At 37.4% G+C, this 27,016-nt stretch overlaps 2 protein-coding genes across 5 annotated transcripts; both read right to left on the bottom strand.

Annotated features, from left to right (window-relative positions):
* Positions 1-387: 387 nt before the first annotated feature.
* On the bottom strand, positions 388-27,016 carry TRAPPC13 (trafficking protein particle complex subunit 13). Of its 4 annotated transcripts, none has more exons than XM_054810190.1 (13): positions 26,731-27,008; positions 20,146-20,214; positions 19,172-19,271; positions 18,510-18,594; positions 17,768-17,895; positions 17,559-17,631; positions 14,524-14,568; positions 11,857-11,874; positions 9,553-9,686; positions 4,856-5,054; positions 1,676-1,776; positions 683-833; positions 388-588 (listed from the first exon to the last, which is right to left on the bottom strand). In XM_054810190.1, exons 1-13 carry the CDS (start codon positions 26,774-26,776, stop codon positions 484-486), a joined length of 1,254 nt encoding a protein of 417 aa, XP_054666165.1. In that variant the 5' UTR covers positions 26,777-27,008; the 3' UTR covers positions 388-483. The 4 variants fall into 4 exon arrangements, with proteins under 4 accessions (XP_054666165.1, XP_054666167.1, XP_054666169.1 ...); XM_054810192.1 differs by having other exon boundaries at positions 683-830; positions 26,731-27,007; XM_054810194.1 differs by lacking the exon at positions 11,857-11,874 and having other exon boundaries at positions 683-830; positions 26,731-27,016.
* SHLD3 (shieldin complex subunit 3) lies at positions 20,796-24,513 on the bottom strand. Its single transcript, XM_054810197.1, has one exon. The coding sequence runs from the start codon at positions 24,384-24,386 to the stop codon at positions 23,637-23,639; it is 750 nt and encodes a 249-aa protein (XP_054666172.1). The 5' UTR covers positions 24,387-24,513; the 3' UTR covers positions 20,796-23,636.

The raw sequence follows: 27,016 nt of genomic DNA, 5'->3' as shown, positions 1-27,016 counted from the left end.
CTTTATCAGGCTCTAGTTCTTATGGCTATGCATGTACCATGCAAATACGTGGTACCCTGAAGGTTTTCTTTTAGGGGTTTGGATTCCAGGAACTTGTCTGTAAAAGGCCAGTTCCTTCAAATTGAAGCAGGTTTATCAGAACCACAATTTAAAAACTGTTTACATATTTAGATAATTAAAACAAAAGTACAAAGTGCTACTATTTCGTATCAATCTCGGCCCTCCCGGCCCCAAGGTGATGTTAATGCAATATAATTTGCTGAGCTACACTTTTTTCAAAGGCTTTATTTTCAGTAGATAAAATGCATATGCCTGTTTGAATTTAAAATATTCAAAAATGCTCAGAGAAATTAAATAAGCATAGTTACATTTATAGATACATAGGGATTTGGTTTTGTTTGTACACATTTTAATACGATTCGGTTGCAAAAAAATTAAGAAGTTGGTCGAAAAAGAGCCCAGCAGGAATACAGAATTTTTTCTTCAGTTTTGTTTGACTTCTGAAGAAACTACACAGACTTGTGCAATATCATCGTACTCATATGTTCTCTTCAAAAATGTGTCTGTAAGTCTTAAGCCAGAGACACTCTAGAAAAGGAAAATATTTATAAGAGTTATTAGAAATAATTATTAAGCTTATAAAACAGCTCTTTTATAACAAAACTGTGCTATAAAGACTTACTTGCAATCCCTGCACTGAAGACAGCAATGTAAGTGCAAGATGGAGCGATGAACTTGGGTGCAGCTTTCCAAGTTGCCTTCCTGAAACTCCACACCAGTGGATGGAGTTAGTATTGCACATTTCTAAAACCAGGTCCATAGTCCTTTCACTGCTAGAAGAAATAGAAAAACAAGAATAAACCTGTGGGCTTTTTCTAAGAACTCAAGGACTGCAGACATGTAAAAGCTTGATTACTTTATTATCCAGGTTATTATTAATCAAGCATTTATAAATATTTGTAAAGTGGCAAGCAAGATGCACTGTGATGCACAGTTGCATGTGGCTTTTTCCAACATGAGCAGTCTGTCATGCGTTTAGCAATACTGGATAGCATAACAGTGCTCACATTTTGGATGGAGTACCAGATTTTCATGAGAACTACCTGCAGACTAGATACATGCTTTAGTCCCTAGCTTCAACTTGTATTTAGAATTACTTTATTTAAATGTCACACTTGCAACCCTTTTATAAAGGGCTGTTGTAGATCCTAGTGTAAACACAAATCAAGTCAAAACATGGATGAAGACATACAAAAGTCTACAGTGACAGCGTTCAGCAGGCATTCTAGCAATGGTGCAGAACTAGTGGTAAAATCAGACTGAACAGAAATGGCATCATTTATTCTGATAAAATTACTTGTAGTTAAAAAAAATTTGTTATTAGATAAACTAAGAACAACTAAGATGATTTGTGATTTAAGTATGACGTTCAATCTTAAATGATATTGCAGCCAGTTCCATGGAATTCCAAGCCCTCCACTAGACCTTGGGTTTTTTAAAATCATTGTAACCCAAAAGATGTGTTTCAAGTAGCAGACCAGTAGTTTTGTGTTGCTGCAAGTCATAGTAAAGACCACGTTTGAGTTGTTTCAGGAGAACGTATTGAAAAATGAAACAAAGACAGCCACAACTTACCCACTCAGGAAAAAGCACAACAATCACATGACATCATTACCTGCAATTTGTTATTTTACATGTAATGTCAAAAGGTTCTTCCAAATTTACGGTGTCTGGTATTGTTTCCAAAGAGAGCCTTACATCGCCATAACCAGGAGCCTGGGAAGACACAACAATGCATATTCTCAGATGCTGTATAGTAAAGCTGAAGTTCTTACTACTCAAGTTTTCATTTACTGCAACAAACTTAGAATAACAAGAATCTGAAGAAAGAAGATTGACTTTTTGTGCTTTTCATTTGTACCCAAATCACAGCAGTGCTCTACCCACTACCGATGACCAGCTTCTTGATAGGTTTAACAATTCATTAGACAAGGATGATCTTTATTACTAAGCCTTTCAGACAGTTCACATTGTTAAAGTTTGAATACCCACATACAGTTCCCGAAAGATCAGCTTTATTCTAAGACCTCTCTGTTAGGCAGATAACAGATATACTATGGACAACGTAAGTATAGTTTTCCTGCATAAACCCACCACTATTCCACATCCTAAGAAATAAGAGATTGTTCATTCTTGCCATTTCAGTCCTCCAAATCTTTGCGAAAACAATTAATTGCCACCAGTAGAAAGGCACATGATATGAACGCCATCCAATTCTGTCAAAAGCTGAACACATTTCATATGGTCTGCTTACAAACCTATGATAAATATCCTAGTTACTACCAACCAGGGCTGACTCAAGATAGTAGCCTGCAGATAAAAAGCTTTAAATTTTCAATCCCCACAAATGACAGATCGTAAGGAAAAGACAAGGGAAAAAATTGTCATGTCTGACAAGGCTTAGTTGTGACAATTAGCGTGTTACAATTCTGGTGATAGAAGGATGCTGTAGTAAAAGTTACATTTACAATGTGATTAAAAGATACTCCTGAAGAGGTTCAGAAAGCCAGTGACTGACGGGTTGGGAACAGGTTTTAGTCATACACTGTTCATTACAGACAGAAGAAAGATTATATTTTAGAAAGCATATTAAATTGAACATTAGAGTGAACAAAAGGATGTCAAGCCAATGGAGGTTTCATACAAGTTGAACAACATAAGTTTGGAAACTTTCAAGAAAGAGAAGTAATTATCCAGCACCGGAAAAATTACACCCATTTTCCTAAATAGGTAGTTTGCCATAACATTTGACTCTTCTTTTAAAAGAGATAATATTAAGAGAAAAAAACAACAATAAAAGCAGTATTTTATACAATAAACTTAGCAGCAATTAACTACATCAAGACAGGATGAGAGCAGATGAGAAGGCCTAAGCCAGCACATACCTGTTGGCCTTAATAATGAGATACCTGCATAACTGATAGCTAGAGGTAAAGGCCTTAGAGTAACACCAAAAGGAGGAACATAGTTGTCATCCAAAAACAAGATAATTGCTCAGAGTAGGGAATCAACTAGACAACTCCTTGCTTGTGCTACTCAATGTTCTTTAACTTTGGACTGGTTCTAATCTAGTCCTGGATTGAATGCCTGTGAGCAGGTAGGGCACCCTCGGCATACTGTGGACATGCATCTGTCTGGCTTAATGTCACCCAAAAATAACTGAGTTGTGAATTCCAAGACCACCAAAAAAAAAAACCCCACCCAAATTATGGTATGTGGGTGTGATCTAGCATACTCATTTAAAAAATGCATTCCTGATCCAAACCAAAGCAATGGCAGAGAGGCACAGTACAAGTAAAATTCTGGGCCTGTTGGGGAAACAACGGTTATAGTGCTAGTAAATGGATTAGGAGGAAAATCATGGAAGGTAAAAGGAGCCTAGAAATGAAATAATCTGATAGCACTTAAAAGATGAGGGAAGACGCAAGGGAGTTGCACTGCAACTGAAAAGGATAAACAAAACAAAACCAAAACCTGTTTGCTGCTTTTCCAAAGACAGATGTTGCTCAAAGTACACAGAATAGCTCATGGTCCTCTGTTAATCACTAGCACAAAACAATGATGGCTGACAAAAGCTAATCTTGGAGTGTGGAGGTGTATGTTAATTACCACTATGTTTTCAGTGCAATTCTCAAAGGTTCAACAAGAAGGGATGCAGAGTGAGAGAATACTGATTTAAGAAGGGGAAAAAAAAAAAATCTGTCTTTAAAAAGAAATAATAGAAAAGGTCAGTTTAAAATGTGACAGTTTATTAGTTGAAAAACAAACAACAAATTTCAAAGTAACAAGAGTAACTTAAGTTTAGAAAAAAACCCGCAGTTTCTAATTTGATAGGGTTACACAGATACTTAACACCTCAATTAAAAACAGAGAAGTTTAGTGACTTCGCTGTGGATTACCAGGATTCAAGTTTGCTTGCCTAGTTCCAAGTCAATGTGATTTCCCTACAGAATTGCTCACTTTACTAGAAGATGGGGGCGGTGGGAACAGACAGAGGCAGAAACCCCAATACAAGCTTTGTAAACTCAGGCCAAGATTCAATTGTCAAAGCTTTTTTACTTCTCTCCCATATTACATCATCCTCAATTCAAAAGATGCAAGTCAGGTTTAGGCATTAGAGTAGACAGGCTGTGCAGCTGACTTAAGCAAGCTAGTAATTACAATTTAAAATTCATGAACAATTAATAAATCAACCAGAATAGAATAGATTCAATCAAAACTGTCAACACAAAAGATAAATAGTATTATCCTAAACATAAAAACTGTTACTCAAAGAAGCTAAAACATCTGTATGAATTAGGGAGCAGACTTTATGTCAACAGCTGGCATACATAAAGTTGTTCTTTTGTCAGTGCTTTTCAGTTTGTGGCCAAATGGCACCCAAGAAGTTAATTTTATTCTAACCAATGTGTTTTGCTACACAGGTTACTTGATTCTGGCAATTCAAATGCACAATCCATTAAGTTATGTTGTTCAGTGATGTGAAAAAAGAAAGAGGCATGTTATGTGCCAGAAAACAAATCCTCTAGAAAACAAAAAATGTTGCCATTCACATGACCAAAAGAAACAAGAAGACTTTTGTTCAGCTACAGTCCCTCAGAATATTGGGTTTTTCCACACTTCACAGACCAAATGTATTAAATAACTTTCTCAAGTATGTATAGAAATATGTGAATTCAGGACAAGGTCCAGAAAGTAAGCAGCTTGAACTTTTCCTTCAAGTCATTATTAAATTGTTCATTGACTTGCCTTACAAATGGATACTAAGTTAAACTGATACTTAAGTTAAACTTACCATTCTTTGTAGCTGGCTAGTTTGCAGTCTTCCTCGTTCACCCAGATTAGTTTTCCACACAATATCTAGTTTACCAATCACTGTTACACCTTTTATTACTCCAGCTTTCTCTGCAAATTCTTGCTTTGGTTTTAGGCAGTATAAGTATTGACGTGTATCCATAGGTTGTAAATAAGTCCTTGAGCCAAAAGTAGACTCACTAAAAGAAAAAAACCCAACATTGGCGCTTAAACAGTCATTTTTAGGAAGATTTAAGAACCAAAACTTTTTCCCATTCCTCACCAGTCTTACTGGATATTTTATTCATGGCAAAACACAGACTATTTTTGTGTTTTCACAGCAGAAAACAATTCTATAATTTATGTAGCATCAAGGACTAAGAGGGGGAAAAAAACAATTCATCTGGGCCAGAGAGAACTGAGGTGAAAATGTGCTTTGCTACATTATAATTATCTAGCATCTTAGTATTTAAAGAAAAATGCTTGTAACTTTACTTCTTCCCAGTTGTCTTGGTTTTGGCTGGGATAGAGTTAATTTTCACAACCAGCTGTGACTGCACACAGCCAGGACAGCTGACGCAAACTAGCCAAAGGGCTATTCCATACCATATGACATCATGCTCAGCATAAAAGGGGGCCAGTCAGGGAGGGGTGATGTGGCTCTGGGATGGTCTGAGTGTACAGTCATGGAGTGAGAAACTGCATTGTGTATCACACATTCTGTATATTCTAAGTACTTTTGTTGTTGTTTTCCTCTCCCTTGGCTGTCCCAGTAAACTGTCCTTATCCCAAGCCAGCAGTTTTACTTTTTTCTTCCAATTCTCCTCCCCATCCCCTTGAGGGGGCGGTGTGACCAAGTGGCTGCATGGTGCTCAGCTACTGGCTGGGGCTAAACCACAACAGTCCTTTTTGGCACCCAATGTGGGACAAGAAGGGTTGAAATAGCGACAGATCTGACCAGAGCACGTTAAAACAAAGTTGTTATAACACCATTTAAACAGTTGCTGGTCACAATGGTGTTTAGTTTGTCACATGGCCGTGGTATGTAAGCCTGTACTTGCTGTATGTATTCCCTGCAGCGCTTTTTATCACCTCTGGGAGAGGGGTCCAGATTCTCATTTTGCTGTACTGTGTGATATCGACTTACGATAACATCACTGGTCATGAGGTTAAGCTGGTATTTGTATGTGGCATTGCTGTCACGTCCGTACCTCGGACAACATGTCTCAGAATTGATTAATAATCACACCCAATCTATGGGGAAGGCTGGCGGGGGTGTGGGTGTGTGTGTATACTTTCTCCTGCTATTTCACCTCCCCTTTTTCTTCAGGCTGGTCACAGCAGCTTTTGAAGATTTTGAATATCCTTGTGATGTTCAAACCAGCATGCTCCTATTGCTATTATCTCTTGAAAGTGTTTCCGGTCTTGTTTAGGGTTACAAAATTTTTTTTTAAGAATACCACCCAGAGATCTGCCCTGAGGCTGGATAGTCATGGGTGGCATGGCATGTGGGAGAACATGGGCAGGTATCTAGAGAACTTCTCACTTCCAATGGTTTGGAACTTCACTCCTGAACAACTACAGGACCCTGATAAAGTGACAGAATATTTGGAAGGAAAATGCTGTGGCTATTCCAAAGAGGCACAACTTACCTCAATGTGCTGGGCCCTGGCCAGTGTCTACCAAACAGTGCTTGATAGTATGCAGCACCCTCAGGGAGAAGAGAGGGAGAACAGACTGACAGGCACTGTGGCTACCCCAACCCCAGCAACAGGCACTGTGGCTGAACCAAAAAACCAACCTGTGCTGGTATCAGTTGCCCCCATACACAAGAAGAAATACACAAAAAAATCAGTTTGCTTAGTAAGGATGACGATGAACAGGGATGATCATGAGAACAGGAGGAAGAGGCAGAACCAGAGGTAATCACCTGATCCCTGTACCTGACTGAGCTGCGAGATATACAAAAGAACTTCTGCCAGTGAGCTGTGAGGTATGCAAAAAGATATCAGCCACCATCCAGGTAAGCACATCATTAAGTGGCTGCTCCAATGCTGGGATAACAGGGCCAGTAGCCTGGAATTAGAGGGTAGGGAAGCCAAGCGGCTGGGATCCCTGTATGGGGAATGGGACATTGACAAGGTGATTGGGAAAAAGACACAAGCCCCCAGCCTCTGCAGGTGACCTCTGTCAGGTGTGAGGGAAAGATATCCCCTCAGTGAAGATGTTGCATGTCATCCAGGGAAGCAGACCACCATGGAGAGAGGTATCCAGTACCTGAGGGAATCAGCTGTCCAGGAGATGGTTTATTATGACCCGGACAACACGCAGTTACCCACAGATTCTGATGAAGTCCAATGTACCTGACCCATGTGGTGGAAGTTTGTACAGAGCGCACCATCATTGTATGCCAAGTCACTGGCAGTAATGGACTGGAAAGGCAAAGAGGCACCAGTGGTGGATGAAGTGGCTGGCAATACTAAAAAAGTCTCTCTTCCTCCCCTATCTCAGCTGTGGAGAAACTGTCCCAGGAGTCCCAGCAATTCAGAGAGGATATGTCCTACTCCCTGCCTGTATGGACCAGTATCTCAGCTATGAGGAGCAAGCGTTCCTCTGCGCAAGAAAGAGACATAGAGGGTACACACCATGAGGCACCCTGTGGTGATCATGTGATGATGGAAAGGAAATGAAGTGGGATGGAAAACCTACCTCAACCCTACAGGCACGAGTATATGATCTGCAAGGCAAAACAATCATAAAAGGGGATTGCAGAAACTGCTGAAGGAGAAGGTGAACTGAACCAGTCTGCAGAAGTGAAAGCCATCCAGCTGGCTTTAGACATCACTGACTGAGAAACGTGGCCAATGCTCTACCTCTATACTGACTCATGGATGGTGACAAATGCCCTGTGGGGTGGTTACAGCAATAGAAGCAGAGCAACTGGCTCTGGGCTGCTCCATTGTGGCAAGATGAAGCCACTGGTTGTAAAAGTACGTCACGTAGATGCCCACATACCCAAGAGTCGGGCCACTGAGGAACATCAGAACAACCAGCAGTGCTAAGACTGAAGTGGCTCAGGTGGATTTGGACTGGCAAAATAAGAGTGAATTATTTATAGCTTGCTGGGCCCATGACACCTCAGGCCATCAAGGAAAAGATGCAACATATAGATGGGCTTGTGACTGAGGGGTGGACTTGGCCATGGACATTATTGCACAGGTTACCCATGAATGTGAAACGTGCTGCAATCAAGCAACCCAAGCGGTTAAAGCCTCTGTGGTATGGAGGACAATGGCTGAAAGATAAATACAGAGAGGCCGGGCAGATTGATTACATCACACTCCCACAAACCCAACAAGGCAAGTGTCATGTGCGTACAATGGTGGAAGCAACCACCAGATAGCTGGAAACAAACCTTGTGTCCCATGCCACTGCCCAGAACACTGTCCTGGGCCTTGAAAAACAAGTCCTATGGTGACATGGCACCCCCGGAAGAACTGAGTCAGACAACAGGACTTATTTCCAAAACAACCTCACAGACACCTGGGCCAAGGAGCATGGCACTGAGGGGGTGTTATCACATTCCCCACCGTGCACCAGCCGCTGGGAAAACCGAACGATACAATGGGCTGTTAAAGACTACACTGACAGCAATGGGTGGTGGGATCCTCAAACACTGGGACACACATTCAGCAGAGGCCACCTGGTTAGTTAACACTAGGGGGTCTACCAATCGAGCTGGCTCCGCCCAGTCAAAACTTCCACATACTGTAGAAGGGGATAAAGTCCCCATAGTGCACATGCAGAATATGCTGGGGAAGACAGTTTGGGTTAGCCCTACTTCAGGCAAAGGCAAACCCATCTGCGAGACTGCTTTTGCTCAAGGACCTGGGTGCACGTGGTGGGTGATGCACAAGGATGGGGGAGTCTGATGTGTACCTCAGGGGGATTTGATTTTGGGTGAGAATAGCCAATGATTTAATTGTATGATGTTAATTGCTAAATAAGCCTGCCATTGTATGTCATCACTGCTGCAATTGCTATATGCCACATCGATGGTGTTACAGTAAGAATCACCCAAATTAATGAAGGATTAACTGATGAAACCAAGCAAAGTGCAGCAATGATGGAACTAGAACTGGCTTCAGCAACTGGTGTCCAGCAACTTCCTCAAAATCAACATCTTCAACATGCAGACCATGGGCATGGGCTGCACCAGATATACCAGCCATGAGCTCCGGATGCAGCATGCAACAATCCAACAGCACACACCATGTCTCCTGCCCTGAGACTGTTGTGACAGATTGAGCCCAACATCATGGACTAAATGAACTCAGACATTTTTGAAGGATTGCCTATAGATTAAGGGAATAATATTTGTGTATGTATATTTATATATAATCTCAAAGACAGGGAAAGTGGTGATGATTAACTGGAAAGTACAATGTGGGCATGACATAGATGGTATAGAATAAGGGGTGGATAATGTCCTTGTTTCAGCTAGGACAGAGTTAATTTTCACCAGAAGTTGGGACTGGACACAACCAGGACAGGTGACCCAAACTGGCCAAAAGGGTATTCCATGTCTATGTGATCATGCTCAGCAGAAAAGAGGGATATTGGTTGTTTATCATAAATAATCTCATGAAATCATAATACAAAGAGTTTCAAAGTCAGATATCCCAAATGTGAACATACCTTTCCCCTGCTGCGTCAACTGCGTTCAGTTCTGCAACATTGTACATCATAGATGGCTCTAAGGAAACCTTCTCCATAAACATCGGAGAGGTAATGATATTCTGAATCTGAGCTTCCAGAAATACTTCATCTGTCTGAAAAAAAAACAAAAACAAAAAGTGCAAGTTCACAAAAATTTGATTAGTTATTAAAAAAGAGTAGACAGTCCTATTGTTAAAAAAATAAAGTCATGTGTTTAGTTCATGCCTGCAAATCAAATTAAAGTAATTAATGCAAGAACAAACCTTAATCCCAGTAAAAATAGGAGCAAAAGTGTTAGTCAGATATCTTGCCAAACAATGGATGTGGGATAATTTCACCATGTTCTAGATATTGCTTATTTGTAATGCATCAGATCACCACTTCCCAAGACTTTCATCAACTCAATAGCAACTCAAGTTTTAATCCAAATTATTAAAAAAATAAAAAACATAATAAATGGTAAGGAATTGCAGTGCACAATGACATGCCATGCCAGATTACTAGTGCATCAAGCTGTATAAAAAAAATTAAAATAAGTGTGTGTTTCTTTAGCTGAAGTAAAACAGTTCAGGTACATGCTCTGAGATTTTATTATTATGAAACACTGATGTACTGGCTAAAAAGCAAAAACCAGCCTCCTCTCTCACACAGCTGCATCATGCCAATGGTTACCAATATTATATGCATCCAACAATTTAACTGGTGCTCTACCTTCAAAACATCCTATAAGACATATCTATTAAATGAAGCTAGTACCTGAAGATAAGGACCAGTTCTAGTACAGGAATGAAAGACTGTTAAACTTCAGAAGCTGAAAAAACATGGAACTAGAGGTGGTTTGCCTCTCTGCTTCTGTGGAGTCGCAGGCAAGTAAAGTTCCTTTGCAGCTTTAAAATCTCAGGATAGAAAAATTACAGAAGGCTCAGTCCACTAGAAATATGAGCCCCTAGAAATTTGAAAAACAAAACCAAAGAAGTGCCAATTAAAAAAAAAGGGGGGTGGAATCAAATCTTCATTTACGAGACAGTTATTGATTCAGGCAGTTGGACTAGATGATCTTGTAGGTACCTTCCAACTGTAATATTCCATTCTATAAATTCAGTATGAAGCAGTTTAGGTACTTTATTATGATAAATAAGAAAGTATTTTATGCAAAAGGTAGAAGAAAGCTTATAGTTTTTAATCAGTGTAAATGACTTCATTATACAAATGGAGTCTTACTTGTAAATTACAAAATTAAGGTGGGACAAAATAGTCAAAAATTTTCAGTTTCAAAATGCACTGTGTTAGAAGGAGAAATACAGAATGGTACTGGACTACCTGTTGTGCCTTATAAACATGTTAAGCACAAACCAGATCACAGCATATATATAATAATGAAAACTGTGCAAGCTCCATTGGTTACAGACAGACCTCACACTTGCAGAAGGAGCTAGAAATAACCTCAACTAAAACATGGCGCTCAGTAATCATTACTAGTACCACCTGACTGTTACTTAAATTGATGCTATTTATATCCCATAAATCCATTGCTCAAAGTGTCCATTTACCCAAATTTTAGTTGTTTTTAATGCAGCAACCATAGGCAGAAATTTAGAAAAAGTTAATTTGAAAGGGAAAAGAAAAAACAAGCAGCATAATGAAAAAGCAAGTTACTTTTCTGCTATTCCTAAGTTGGTTTAATATCACATGGGGTTAAAAAAAATATACCCTTAAGAACTTCAGAAGAATGCAGTTCGTTTTAATACAAGGCACACCTTAAAGTGAAATCATACTGCAGAAGTATCATACTAACTCATCAACTGTTACACACAGTTAAAAGTTGGAAAGTGCAGTTCCAGCTAGTGAAAAGAACATCCAGCTGCTGCTCTCTCCTTAAACCCACCGTCTGCACCAACCAGACATGAAAAGTTCTGTCAGTTTATGCAAGCACCGCTGTAGTAAAGCCTACATTTCTACAGGTCAAAAGCAGGAAAATATTAGAAGGGATTAACTCCCATTTTCAAATATTGAATCTAGTCAAATTTCGATGAGGTATTTTATAGGAAGACCCCCACAAGCAAGAGTCTGTAATAATCAACTTTTAGTTTCAACAATGGGTATTAAAGAGCAAGCAAACCATTTTAATGATTAGCTGCACATATAAAGATGAGGGAACATCAATTCGTGATATGCAGAACAAACATTGCTTTTCCATTATGTTTTTAAAAGAATGTCAACAAGCACAGAGACAGATAGGCAATTAAAAGCATACATATTTATAAAAAAATAAATAAAAATTACCACAGAACTGAGGTCACTCTAATGGGAAAATAAAAAAGAACACATTAGAGAAATTAGGGTTAAATGTTAAAGAAAAAGGAGGCTAACTTTCAAACAAAATGCATTTCTGCATTTTTTTGCACCATCTAAACAAGATAGCATTAGTATGACAGAAACGTAAATAAAAATGGATGCAAACAAAGATGACAACTACATTTCTACTAAGTTATAGCTAGTACTGTTACACGGTTTACTAGCTTTGCTTCAGAACCAATCCAAAGTAGAGCCTAAAGGTACACAAGTCACAGATAAGATATGGTAGAACAAACTGACCCAAAAAAGAGAGTTAGTTTTTGAGCAAGTTTAAAGTTTGTCCTGAATTTAAAATCCATGCAATGGGTTGTCTATGAAATGGAAAAACGGTCTTTGTCATTTTACAGATAATTTGAAATAGCCACATATATAAAGTCTCAAAATAAAAATAATGTGGTAATGTGTATTAGCAAAGCTACAATACTGCAGCTTACAACAAAATCTGGCATAAGATAACGAGGAAAAACTTTTTGGAATATTCATCATTCCAAAAACCCAGTGTTAATTGCAAATGTTGTTTTCTTAAGTGTCTGCATATTTGTCTCCTGCATGTTTGCAGGAACAGAACTTTTTACAGAGCCTTTCACAAGGCACACCAAAGTCAGTGAGAGACTTTCTACAGACCAGGGCAGGTAATTAAATCTCAGGATTACAGCAGGTTAGGGCGACAGGGCATGCGTTCTATGCACGAATTTCAGTGATCAACTTGATTTGGATGCTACTGCAATATGAGCAACAAGCAAGAAAATTAAGGTTCAGCATCATTCCTTGTCTTAGAAAAAGTGAAATTATGGTTTATAATTTCTGGTAGAAAATAATTTTAGTGACAGACTTTATGAATAGATAGCATCACATTGTAATATTAATGGTAACAGTTCAACTGGTTAGCCAACCTTCAAAGACCTTTAGTCAACTAATAACCAACATATATACTTTTTTTTTCTCCCCAGCTCCCAAGGATAGTAGTTTTTCTTAATATTCAGGATGAAGGTCTTGGTGCTTTGACAGCAATGTATTATCAAAGACTTATTTCTAAGATTTTAGATTTTATTTGACTTCTGTGGTCACAACACATAGCAGCACTTTATATACTTTCAGAAATGAAATCTGAATGGTACTATATCAGTTTGCTAGGCAAATTAAAATTGGCCAGTTAATATCATCCACAAATATTAAATGTCTCAATTTATGTGCTATTAATTCACAGCAGAGAAAATCTTTATGGAAAGTTTCCTGCAGAATTCTGAACAAGACAGATCTTTGCATCTGGAATCCTCATTTGTAGAGCAGAAATTCTTATCTGTTATTTCTCCCTTCTGTTTTATTTATTGATACTGTCAGGAAGGGAAAGAAATATACCTTTCACACCTTTATAGCCATAATCTTGGATGATGAGCCCCGGGTGTGAGTATGATGGAGATAGTTAGAACAATAGATTTGGAGAGTCTCTGCTTTTCTACATGCAAATTCATAGCACATATCTGCTTAGTTAAGAACAAACAGGAGAGCAAAAGATCTTCTACTTAGCTAAAAACAAGTGGTTTTTTTCAAATTGCCAAATTCTATATATTTTCTTCTCCTCTCACTGTCACTTTGGTCTTTTTTCTACTAGTCACTGCAACACCCTCAACTTCAGTCTATCTCTTTTAAACTATTTCAAACAAACTGTTTAAGAATACTAATGAAGGTTTTCCACCAAATGACTAGCAGTGTAATAGTTGACCACATTTCAGGGGTTATGGAAAAGGTTTAATACTCATAATGGAAGCTCTCAAAGTACTTTGCAAGTATCAGTCTGAACTTCATACAACTGATACAGAATACCATACAAAATTAAGCTACTTGCTCACTATCACAAAGCAGGTAAGTGATAATGATGGAAACAAATGTCCTAACTTCCTACGTAACGAGATATTGTGGAAGTTTATGCTCTACAACAGACCTATATAATACAGGAAATATCTACAAAAAGAACGCTGTATGTAATTTGTAGGAGTTTCCACTATCTGTGTCATCTTCAGTTAAAATTCTTCCCATAAGTAGCCAAAGACAAATGCCTAAGTAAGTCCAAATAAATATATAAGGCATATATAGCATCATTAAGTTTTGAAGCACTGGTATAACTGCCACAAACCTAAAAAATAAATTCTTGAAGTTTTGCCAATGTAAATATGACCCCTCTATTCAATTATTTAAATTTAAATTTCCCCAATCTAGTAAATTATTATCTGCTTTGTGAACAATTAATTTCCCTTACAGTAAGTACTCCATCAGCCTAAATATACAAGCAATAACTGAAAGTATTTGAGCTCATGGGAAAGTGGAAAATATGCAAAATCATCAGTCAATTGCATTAAGGTCTTGACATGTCTACCTTAGTTAACATCTCCTTCCCTCCTTCATCAAAAGTATATCTACTTTTAAACTAAATGATATAAACCCACCATCTATTGTTTTTCCTTTAGAACCCATAATCTTTCTCAGAAACATGTGTACTTAAGAAGCTCTCTGAATTTAATCTAACCACCTAATGTGAAGTATAAATACAGCACACCAAAACAAATCCAAATACAAATACACACAGCTCCCACTTACCTCAGCATTGTAGAATTTGGTTTTCACATCTAGTGGTTTAAGAACCTGAATGAAATGGAAAAAAGATTGATAATTGGTTTCTCACGATAACCAATTCAGCATGAACTGTTCATAAGTGCTAGAATCTTTAATAAAGTGTTATTTTTCTTTTTGATCTTACACAGAACAGGTGCATAATGGAATATATGATACAATCAACTCAGCTAAAATTTCACTATTCAGAGTATACACTTGCTGCTTCTTATTTGCACACTTGACTGCTTTGCTACTTTTAAGCAGTTTTCTCAGACTGCAAACAAATACTTCTCCACCTAAGCACCAGCTTCTTATGAAACCAGACAAATCCAGTGCACTAAGATCTAAATCTTTAAAATAAGATTATATCCATCTTGTATCCTGAAGTGGTCTGCATTTGATTTCAGGAGCGAGCAAGCACCATGTAATATTTACAAGTCCTTCAGTGTTCTGCAGGCTTCTCTAAAAATAAATTAAATGGAGAACTATTCACATGATTAGCTTAAGCAACAGACCATTACTAGGCTTCACTTCCTTCTTGAAAATGCAACTATTACAAGAAATCAAAAAAGTCAATAAACCATTTTAACTGCATGAGATTAAATCAGCAAAAGAAAACAATTTGATGACATAAAAGGTGATAATAAAGTATTGGTTAAGTGCTTGAATTTTGTACATAAAGCCACTACAGTTAGCACAATCAAATATGAAGTGATGTACATTGATGTAACTAAAAGAAATAATCTTCTATCATACTCATAAGGAAACAAATTTAAATTATCTTACTGAAGACATTTATTTCCCTTTACACAGGGAAAATTTTCTTTTGTTTATATATAAGTATACTGACAGACACTTAAAGTTCAAAGTTGTGAACAATTTTTTTAGCCCTGAAGAATTCAAGATCAAAAAGTAGTCTTCACAGAGATTTCTGCATTGTAACAGGCACAATGTTCAAATCTTTCAAGTAATCATAACTATCTCTCTCTAGTCAGAAAAAAGGCAAAATTTTAACTTAGGTGTTTGTTGGTCGAGTGGGTTTTTTCGTCAAATATTTTGCTTCAGTGAGCTTCTTATTAATTTCCCTAAATGCTGATGTTTTCTCTCTTTCTGATAAACAGTCTTTCCATTCTGTCCAGTAAATTTCGAGTGGCATTTCCAGTAAAAATCAAATCATTATAGTGAGGTTCACAAACACACACATCCCAAACCCTAGAAAGAATCATTCCTTCTCTATAAACATAATGGTGTTAATTACTCAGAGAACGTTTTGGAACAAAATGGCACTATTGATCAGTATTGAGCATATAATGGTTGAAAAAAGCAGCTGTTTAAAACCAACTGTAACATCAGTTCAACTTAAAAGATCGCAGAAAACATAACTTTTAGATGTTGAGAATCTGTCAAAGAGAAAATGTTCTTTGTTATAAAATAGCTAGTGGGACCTCAATCACTAGCAGCCATCAATTCCCATTGTAAAAATATTGTTCAATTTTCTGTAACATTTCTTTTTGTTTGTTCTCTAGCTGGTGTCTCCATGTCAAGTTTAAAAAATAACAACCACAATTGCTCAGTGAAGTGTTTTTCTCATAATGAATCAGAGAATATTTATAGAATGATGTTAAAGTGTACATATACTTTCTGAGAAGCTCTTATGCTTCCTTCTATGAAGGAAGAACTTCAAATTTGACAGATAGCTGGCCTTAGCTATTTTGACATTAAAGTTGCCTGTGTTGGATTCAGTTAAAAAGTCTAGAAATTACAATAAGCATGTAGACGCCTGAAAAATGTACACAACTGAGTTTCCATATCAAATCTAAAGGTGACAAATGGACATCTTGAACAAGGCTCTGGCAGGAACAGGGGTAGGGAAGGGAGAGGAGATGAGAACTGGAAGCCTGCAAACGTATACGTTAGTGACCAGAGAAAGCCTAGGGGGAACAGAGGGGACAGAATTCTGAACTCCTGGAGGACAAAGAATGGAGAAGTCGAGAAGGGGGATAAAAGCATGTTGCTTAATCCTCCATTCTATGGGAAAGAGCCCACAGTTAACCAAGTCTCAGCATATTTCTCTACAAAATAAACATCCATTAAATACACAGCTGAAACATACTCTTTCCTGCCAGCACCAGTCATAAAATCATAGAATGGTTTGGGTTGGAAGAGACCTCAAACACCATCTAGTTCCAACCCCCCTGCCATGGGCAGGGACACCCTCCACTGGACCAGGTTGCCCAAAGCCCCATCCAACCTGGTCTTGAACGCTACCAGGGATGGGGCCTCCACAACCTCTCTGGGCAACCTGTTCCAGTGCCTCACCACCCTCACAGTAAAGAATTTCTTCCTAACATCTAATCTAAATCGACCCTCCTTCAGCTTAAACCCATTACCCCTTGTCCTGTCACTACACTCCCTGATAAACAGTCCCTCACCATCTTTCCTGTAGGCCCCCTTCAGGTACTGGTACCTTCAGTCCACAGATAACTAATTTTCTGCTTTCCTCAGTTACTCTAATCTCAAGTCTTTGTGGAGTGGAACAAAAGGTTTCAACTCTATCAATTACTTCTGTGGCTATTAGTCAGATATAACATATTAGACTGCTTAGTTTCCTTTAAAAAACAAACCACTGAGTTCCAATTTTAAAAGAAAAATCTGATTTTACAATTTTTACAAAGAAAAATCAGAATTTTACAATTTAAACTCAAAGGTTAGATGTGTCAAAGTCAGAATGAATACTACTGTTTAAAAATAATCATAAAGCTGACTGCTATAAAAAGGTTTTTAAACATTTTTCTTTCTCGATAAGTGAATAAAAATTATAAAATGTAATAAACATTATTTCAGAAATGTTTAACCATCAGTTCATGTGAAGTTTGAAGTGATGGTTTTTATCAGTTCACTGTTATAAGTCAAACAGATTTTTAGTATGTAAAAGTGCTTTTGAAGTATCAAATGTTTTAAAATTGATTGTTCAGATTCACCCCCTTATTAATAGTAGAGTAGAATGCTTCATGCAATACCTGAAATTTGAAGAACTTTCTGAAGTACATCTTCTCTCCTGTCTGAGTAGTGTAGCTTACTGCACAAACTAAGCTGAAAGAAACAATTTTTAAAAAAAATTTTGAATTACTTTCATTTTTTTGCCTGTATCAAAGCAGCAACAGTATAGCATGAATGTGCTGCAGTTTCATTTAAGCTCATTTAATAATAGAGAAATTTAAAACTCTACATGTGTGTTCCTATCTCCTTTACTTCATGATGGATCACATCATCAATGCAACAGTCAGGTTTAAGTTCTGCCACTGCAGCACTAGAAGCTGAAAGATTCAAGCGCTGAGAACTTGTCTGAAGATCAGCCTGGGGACAGAAAAACAAAGTATTGGCTAGAACTGCAGCTGCTTAAGGCAATCTAGAGAAAAATAACTTAAGTACGTATATATATAAACAGTCCAATCCTTTAACATGCAGCTTATAAAATCTTTATTTACTTTTTACATTGAGTTCAACAATGACTTCTGGAATTTCTATTCTCAATGTATTATTTGTTCAGCAGAAAATGCAGAAGACAATGCACTAGAGAACAACTCATTTCAAACAAACAAAATACAAGTTAAGGCATGCTTTAGAGACATGCTTTGATAACCTCATTGAAAGTGCAAGTAAACAAATATAATTCAAATTTTTTAGCTGTGGAAGTTTTGCTACACCAATTCTCCAGAGAAGCTTTATAACATATCCTTTTTTTAATACAATCCTAGTTTTTCATTTTAATCTTTAAATATTTCTATCATCATTTCTATTTTTATGTCTTATTGTTTCCAATCTAGAAAATATATCTGGAAATTGGAAAAAGTGACAGACTTTTCCTGAAGTTTATACATTAGCATTAAACATACAAGATATTGTCAGAAAACATATTCAACATATTCTATTTTTTTTATACACTCAGTAATAGATTTATCTTCACATACCTTCACCAGTATGTCCTTGACAACTTGATTACTATCATTGTGTACACTAATATAACTGGAAAACGTCTCTCCCAGAAATATATTTCTGTGTTTAAAAAAATAAAAATAAGATATGTTTAGTAACAGTTATTTTCAAAAAATACAGAAATTTCACAGAAACCCCTTTAATTTCTAATTCAAAATATACATATACACACATGTGCACACACACATTTGCCAGATCAAATCCTACAAGTCTGTTGGCATTTTCACACTCATACTTCTAAATGTCATCCTTCTAAGAGGAACAACTTCAAAAAAGAATAAACAAATCAGAATTTTTTTCCTAGAATAAGATGGCTTACAGTAGTCACAAAAATCACTGTAGTAAACTCTGTTAGTACAAGATGTGGTTTATAGTAGTGCATTATCTCAGAAATTCACTTACAGTTGCAAATTTCTTTCAACTTTCAATCCTTATTACATTCAGTCAGGCTACAAACAAGGAACATCAGGCAGCACACATTTATATATTATGCCACATTATAAATCAAGCCACATATTTTTAAAATGATTTAACATCTCATTGCATAACAATGATGTTCAAAAAGAAAGAAAAGTAAAACATATCCTTAAATGAATCCTAAACCTTGCATGTTACAGTTATAGTAATTCATTCTTACCCAAAATTTTGAGGCAAAGTCAGCATTTCTCCTAGCATCAAAGTTTCTGCTCCCTTTACAGTAGAAGGATCATCTTTCATGAGCTGGTTAAACAGATTACCTGTAGAAATATCAAATGGCTAGTATCTAAATATTTGCTAAGTGTAAAGCTTTGTCTAATTTAAGTTATGACTTATTTAGATGTAATTTATTTTAGACATATTTATTTTGCAACCAACTTGTCTAGGGATGAAATACATTATCTATAGACCTGCCTATAAATTATAGCTTAGTTCCAGGCACTTGTGTCCAATAAATCATTCAGTATACATACTGAAGGGCACAATCCCAAAGGCATTGCTCAAACTTCAAGGGAAATTCTGCCCAAGTAAAGCAGAGCACATAACAGAACTAATCAGCCCCACTTACTTTCTTCCCCTGCTTGCTTTGTATTTCCACACAATCCTCTTTTATTGGATTTTGCTTTGTCTTTCCCTTGCCTCCTTCTTATACTTGTTTTCTAGTTTCTAATTTCTTCTTCAACTATTATTGGGGACAATCCAGGGATTTCCAGTTTATGTCTGTACACCAAGCATAACACAATTCAAAAGCAATTATTCTTGCAAAATAATTTTCCATGGAACAGTCATGTGTTGGTTCTAGTTACCAGGGCATTTTCTCCAGACAAAGAAAATAGTAATACTAAACTTTCTACAATTACATATTTCTCTCACAACTGCCTTCCACCTTGTGTCTTAATTGCTCAGGCTTTTAGGTCACATGTTTGCAATATCACCAAGCTTTCAAATGTAGGTCAAGAGTCACAGAGTGCACCTTGATATTTTCCTATAGCCATTAGCAAACAAAATATACTGCTGTTTCAGATGACCGTCCATGGAAGGTCGTAAGGCTCCTCTGACATCTAAGTCTCAGATGCTCACATTGCTTAAACCTGGCAATATGTACATAATAATCAGTCAGTAGAAGAGGCATACCTGGTAAATCCCGTTCTTCACAAGTCACCGGAATATTAGTGAATAAAGTAGGTTTTGTTAGCCTCATCACTGCAAAAATCAGAAAACAAACCACAGGTCAATGAAACAAGTATTTTTTAATTTATTTTTTGACAGTATAATTTTGTCTTGCTCTCCTTCCACCAAAAAACACAACCACCAAATCTTGGCCTGAAAAAGGGTAACAACACCTTTTTGGATCACCTGGCCTTTTTCAATATATAAATTCCCTGCTACTTTGAGATCCAAAAACAATGCCATTGCTCCCTCTTGCTTTATTCCCCTGGTGCAATAACATCTACTACTTTCAGTCTTATGTGCTAAAGGTCTTACATTTGTTACAGTGTTACGTGCTTTGTGGACTTCAGGAGAACTGTAACAGTTTCATTTTTGTGGACTTTGTAGGCTAAGCACCTGTTCTGTGATCCTGGTTGCTCTAGGATGGGACAGGATGACTAGTATGGAGACCCTTTCAGTCAAACTGCAGCCTATCAGGAATTGCATTTACACTCTAATCAGAGTAAAACACAGGCAAGATAGTTATGAGTCTAAAAAGCCTGATTTATACAACCACTTTTTCTTTTAGTCACAAACTTTAAACTCAAACAAGCAGAATCATCACAAAAACCTCAGGAACACACTTAAAAACTATTTTATTGATATTGACAAAATCAACATCATTGAGATCTCACTATTAAAAACCTCTGCTTCAAGAAAGTGGTATTCTCAAAGGCTATTTTAACTCAGAATACTCAAAATTATGTGAGTTTTATTTGTATTACAGATATAAGATACTGCTTCTAAAAATAATTCCTCCCTGTCCATATAAACCAATGGCCCTAATCTTGCATTTAACTTCTCATGAAAACATTTACACGAAACAAAGTGGAGTATTTGTAACCTTAGGTGTTGAACCGAATATGTAAAAATAACTGATTTTTTTCTTCAAAATTTAAACAAAATCATATAATTTCTGAAAACTAAAACTAAAAAATAAAAGTATTTTCTTGACTGCAATAAGTTAATCAACATCCTTGCACTGACAAATGTATTGTGCTTTTATCTTTATTGTACTTTTGTTCATCTTGTATGTCTGGTCAGCATCCCTACTTCAGGTTGTGTAAAATATTCAATTATTTTGATATACATTTGGGTGTAGTGGGCTGTATTGGTTCACAAGAAGTTACACTACTATACAGCAGACCTATACAAGTTAGCATCAACACAAAATAAATTAGTTTTCACATATAAAAAGGCAATACATTCTCTTTGCTATAGTGAAAGGATGAAAAACATGACCTCTGAAGATTGAGAATCACAAGGTAAATAAAGAGTCCCAAAATATCCAAAACAGAGTAGATGAAAAACCAAATTCAACACTGAAAATCAAAGATGAATACTGAATTATACATGCATATGAACTAAGCATTTCCGGAACAGTTCAAAATGGAATTCTGGATTTCAGCGTGTACATTGGTGCTATCCAAGACTGTAATAATTCTGCAGAGAAACCAAATGTGGTGTTCACTTTTTATTACATGACAGTTATCCAGCTGAGGTGCTCACAACTAGCAGTGCATGTATCATTATTCACATACAAGACAACCCAAAGCAGCAGAAAGCTGACAGCTGCCACTGAATAGTGACACCAATCTTAGTAAGATGTTTGTTTAGCTCTGTCAATATAGTGTATTAAATAATCATATTGGGACTGTATTATTGGTGGTTAACTAATTTTATTCAATTCTACTGTAAGCCCATATAAGCCAATACTTGCTGACTGTTTCTAAAGGAACAGTTACAGATCAAGTTTAGTCACATTTAAGACAATAAATAAATAAATAATGGAATGGAATAAAAATCTAAGATATGCAGATTATCATATTTAATGGGACTACTAAACTAATATCAGAAAATATTATATCTTTGCAGGATACAACACTAAGAAAAACTCAAATCATGCTGCATTCTACTCCATTAAATCTTTAAAAATGTTGGTGCACAAAGAAACTTTGTTGCTATTAGTGTTACACTCAGAAAAATAATTTCAGTGAAATAATTTGGCTATATGAGCTTTAAAACTAATAATGACCCTCAGTTACTTTAGACAGCACTTTACATCAATTTTGCTACGACGTAATATTAAATGTCACAAACACCCCAAATGTCAATATGACTCCCCTAACACTCAAAGTTCAGAAATACATGTCAATGATCCAAACTGAGCAATATCCTTAATTTTTAACTAAAAAATGATATGTAATGCCTATAATATAATTATTCCAACATAAGAATGTCAGCAAAAGAAAAAAGTAAGTAAAAGTCCAAGAGGATTTTATTTAGTTTTTACACAGAGGGATCACCATTATGCTTATGTGCACTTTTATTTCATCAGTGTTAATGATAATCTAACAATCTACAAATACCATTTATTCTCCCCCTTTTCCACAGGCCTTGACCTCCAGCTACAGTAAAATTATCTGGCGTTAGTAGGGGTGCCTAAGAAAAACACATGCCCTTGCAGTCATATTGATCCCAGTTTAACTGCTCTACTGACCCTTCAAACACTGAATTGAGCAGGGACAGCATGACCTTGAAACACTTTATTCTTTGAGGTGACAAAAAGTCATGCTGAACTCAACTGTTTATCACCATAAAACCTCAGAGACTTCTACCTTCCATAATGACAACAAATAGAGGTTTACAGGTAGATGTCTAATTTCTTAATTTCCTGACCTATAGATTGAAGTTAGTGCTTTCTTGTTCCCCAATACAGAGACAAAAGACCAGAAACGTCAGGGGGAAAAAAACCACCTTAATATCAAAGTCAAACCAGCAAATGCTAAGTTGTTCACTATTTTTCAGCACACAACTTCCACTGAAACTTTCATTAGTATTTCTGGGAAAATACAGATAACATTACCAAGACAGCATATACATACAGTAGAAAGTAAGTTTGTATTTCATGTGAGGGCTAAGCCTTCATTAAAGAAACCCGCACAGACTATTTTCAGGAAATAATCACATCTTGAAAGTCTCAGTGTCAAAAAAAATTGCAGATCCTTACAGTGATTATATCTCACTTAAAAATATTTTTCCTTGTCCTAGTTTCAAAGAAGCACAGTGAGGATGTATTTTGCTTGATTCAAAGCACAAATTTTATTATCTCACACAGCTTGCCGTAATAGTCTGGAATTTTTCTTGTAATTTTTTTTCCTTTAGACCACTGAGGTAGAGAAAAGCTACAAAATGCAGTAGTAAGCCAAAGAGAAACTTACTAATCTCAACAGAACCATTTATAAGTCTCCTGGCAAAACAAAGTTAAATATATTTATTACAGTTAAACTGTTGCAAAGAATATTAAGTGGTTTTCTGCTTGTTAATTCATCAGTTGTTCTAAAGTTTGTATATTCTAAGCTGTTTAAAAACTCTAGTACTTCAGAGAGCAATTTTATTACGAAACTATCTTACAATCATAAACTAAATATAATTCCAAATTTATGTACAAGCAAGTTCATTTTATCAGTAAGGCTTAGCTTTTCCCTAAGAATATTTCTAACATATTCACAGTATAATATATCACAGAAAATCCATATCTGTCCCACAGATCTTTGGATAGTAGCATTGCAAGATGGTAATTCATTCTGCTTGATGAGTCTATTCACTTTTATCCAGATGTCCTCCAAATTCTGGTTATTACAAATAGACTGTTCGATTGTCCACTTTGCTCTATAAAATGCATGCAGGTTTAGCCTTTCCAAATTATTCTGCAGTTCTTGAGATAAAGGAAGAATTTTTTCTTTAAGCTTAGGGCTAGGGAGAGAGACACTCCATGACCTTTTCAATTTTTGTTTTCCATTAGGTGGTGGTTCTCCTTGATTCTCCAAGTTAATCGGTCTCTGAACAGTTTGTGCTTGAATTAAAGTCTGCCCATGTTTCACATTAGACTGAAACTCAAGGAGATTTTTTGTGCAGTCATAATCAGGAGATCCTGTAACATATTCTGAAGGTGTAGAAAGTTGTTTCAATTCTTCTGCTTCCTCACAAGAAATAACAGGTGGCTGCTTTTTTGGTTTGAGGGGAAATCTGTATAAATCATTTGGAAACCAGGGTGTAAATCTTGGTAACTGACGAATGGGAAACTCCTTCACTGCTGCTTCTGCAAATTTCTGCAGTTTTGTTAGATCTCTCTGATGTGGTCGATAATGCAAGACCACTTCCATGCTTGTACAGTAGGAATCCAGTTATTAGAAAAGGAACAGTCTCTTGATTAGGATTCTCAAATCTAGACTGAAACATCTTATTTACAAGAATTTCCTTGCCCCGTGCTGAAAAGCTCAGTGGAAAACAGGACCTAAAGCAGAAGTATTATAAAAAAAATAAGATACTACCATATTAAAAAAAACCAAAATATTACTAGGATATTTTACAACACGTAGTAAGAAAGCTAGATATATATCAGAACATTCTATTTTACCCAGGCTGAACATTAATGACTATATTCCATCACTATCAGCATAACTTCAACATGCTGAACATTACCCATACACACGTGGTTTACTCAACACTGTCCCTCCCAAGAGTATTCTTTTAATGTCATCATCTCATACTTGCCATCTATCGTTATTCTTGCTATACTGTTGTGATGCATATTAAAAGACATATAATTACTACTGCCTATTTTTGGGAAAAAAAAAAAACCTAAAAAGATTTGTCTGGCAAATTTGCAAAGTATTTTCTTCCTGCACTTCAACATTTTAAGCCAGGGCATATAAAGCAACTAGAAGACATGTGTGTTACAAAAACCCTTCCTGTAATAGTACTGACTGGTACAGCAGTTTTTAAACTCACAGATTAAAAGGGAAGAGCTATAGGCAAATTAAAGTTGTCTGCTTCCATTTCATATCAGAACTATGCATTTAGTTTTAGTCTCAGAGCTTCTCAGCCATCCTTTTAGTCCTTAAGGACTTGGCAATTCATTAATTTATTAGACTTCTAGAATAACTAATGGACTCATTAAGTCCTTAAAGACTTTATAATTTCATACATCATTGCCTTCTTTTCTACAAAGATTATATGGGGGATGGACGACAGGACACACCACAGACACAGCTGCAAATGCTACTATGAAACATAGCATACCGGACACTCTCTTGCCCTCCTGTCCCCCCCCGCCCCCAACAAGTTTGTAATCATTTCAGGCTCCCTGCCACAGATCAGCAATATACAATGATATTAAAATCAATAAAATCTAGGATTGCTTAATCATTACACTGCCAAGATTTTGTTTAAAACAGTCACAATGCAAAGAAACCCTGGTACCTTTCTTACTTCTGCAAAATCTACAGCCTAGACACTGCACTAAATTCAATAGAAGTCCAAGGATTCTATTTGTTTCTTACAAAAGCAAAATGATCCATCATAAAACTTTTTGCTCTGAACTAATTCCTATCAAAATGTATTTGTAATGTCAGCTGATAGTGTTTGATGTTCTCGGGTTTTTGGCTTTATTTTGTGCGTGTACATCTCTGAAAAAGGGCTTGTCAATCTTTGAATTACGGTTAACAAATTTTACTGTGACATGCACACACCATTAAAAACTCTCCCCCAGAGTGTTTTAAAACTAGCAAATGGACAGAAGATGAGCTCTGAAATCATCTACACGCCTGCACTACTTTATCCATCTTAGCAGCCTCACTGATTTAGAGTGCTTGCAGAATTGAGGTTTTGATCGTTTATTACTCCTACTTAACTAGCAGCATTTATTTTATAAACAAGCACAGTTAGAAAAAAAAGAACATAAGTATTATGTCTGGTGATTAAAATAAGGTGAAAGTAGATTCCGGTAGATTTTCAGTGTTTCGATTGCTGACTTACTGGTACCCAACTACCAGCAGAAATGATCAAATTCTTACAGAGCTCTCTTGATTTCGGTATTAATTCTGCAAGGTATGCGAGACATCCACATTTTTATTTTCACTATTGATGATTCCTGAATTAAGGACATAAACACAGTAGTTGTGCATTAAGCATGAAGTCAAAGGGGCAAAAACCCTTAAAGGGGGGAAAAAACCAACAAACGAGCCAGCTGGGAACTGGAAAGGAAATTTTAAAAAAATATTTTCTTGTAATTGCTGAAAGCCTTGTGCAAAATGCAAGCACATCGAACAGCCTCAATAGCCCCATCAAGCAAGGTGCACACTCGTGTGCAGGGCCATCTGTCACTGACAATAGCTCCCCCCGTCACCCCCAGCCTCCTTCTACCCTCGGGCACCTCCTGCCTTGTGCCCGATCGCCAGCCGCTCCTGCCGGGCCGCACCCTACTCGACCTTCTGCTAAAAGGGAGGGAAGACACGGCCTCGCCTCCGGAACGGACACGGTGTTTCACCACCGGTTCAGCAACCCGGAGCCCGCGCCGCCTCGGCCCCAGGCCAGGACGGCCGGCCCGCCTCACCCCTCAGGGCTGGCTCCAGGGTAGGGAAGGGGCGAGGGCAGCACCGGCGCTGCTGCCGCGGCGCTAGCGGCCTAGGAGGGCGGCTGGGCATCGGCAGGCCGCGCGGTCGGTACCTTTCAGAGCCAGCAAGTGCTCCTGCTTCGGCTGGTTAACGTCCATGGCGCCAGCCTTCACCCCTACGGGCGTGCAGACAGGCCAAAACGCTGCTGATGTCGCAAACCGCTCCTCCGGAAGAGACGGGCTGAACCTGTACACAAAGCCCGGGCGCGGTAAATACCGCCGAGACGGGAAACAGCTGTCCCAGGATGCAACTCGTCACCGGCAGGGCTCGGCGCCAGCGAAACTACAGCCCCCAGAACGCACTGCCTCCCGCTCCGGCGCTGGCGGGCGGGGCGGACG

The sequence above is a fragment of the Grus americana genome, chromosome Z, assembly GCF_028858705.1.
Source record: "Grus americana isolate bGruAme1 chromosome Z, bGruAme1.mat, whole genome shotgun sequence".
In the NCBI taxonomy this organism is placed as follows: domain Eukaryota; kingdom Metazoa; phylum Chordata; class Aves; order Gruiformes; family Gruidae; genus Grus; species Grus americana.
Note: the sequence above shows the minus strand (reverse complement) of the source record. Positions and strands in the feature narration are given on the sequence as shown.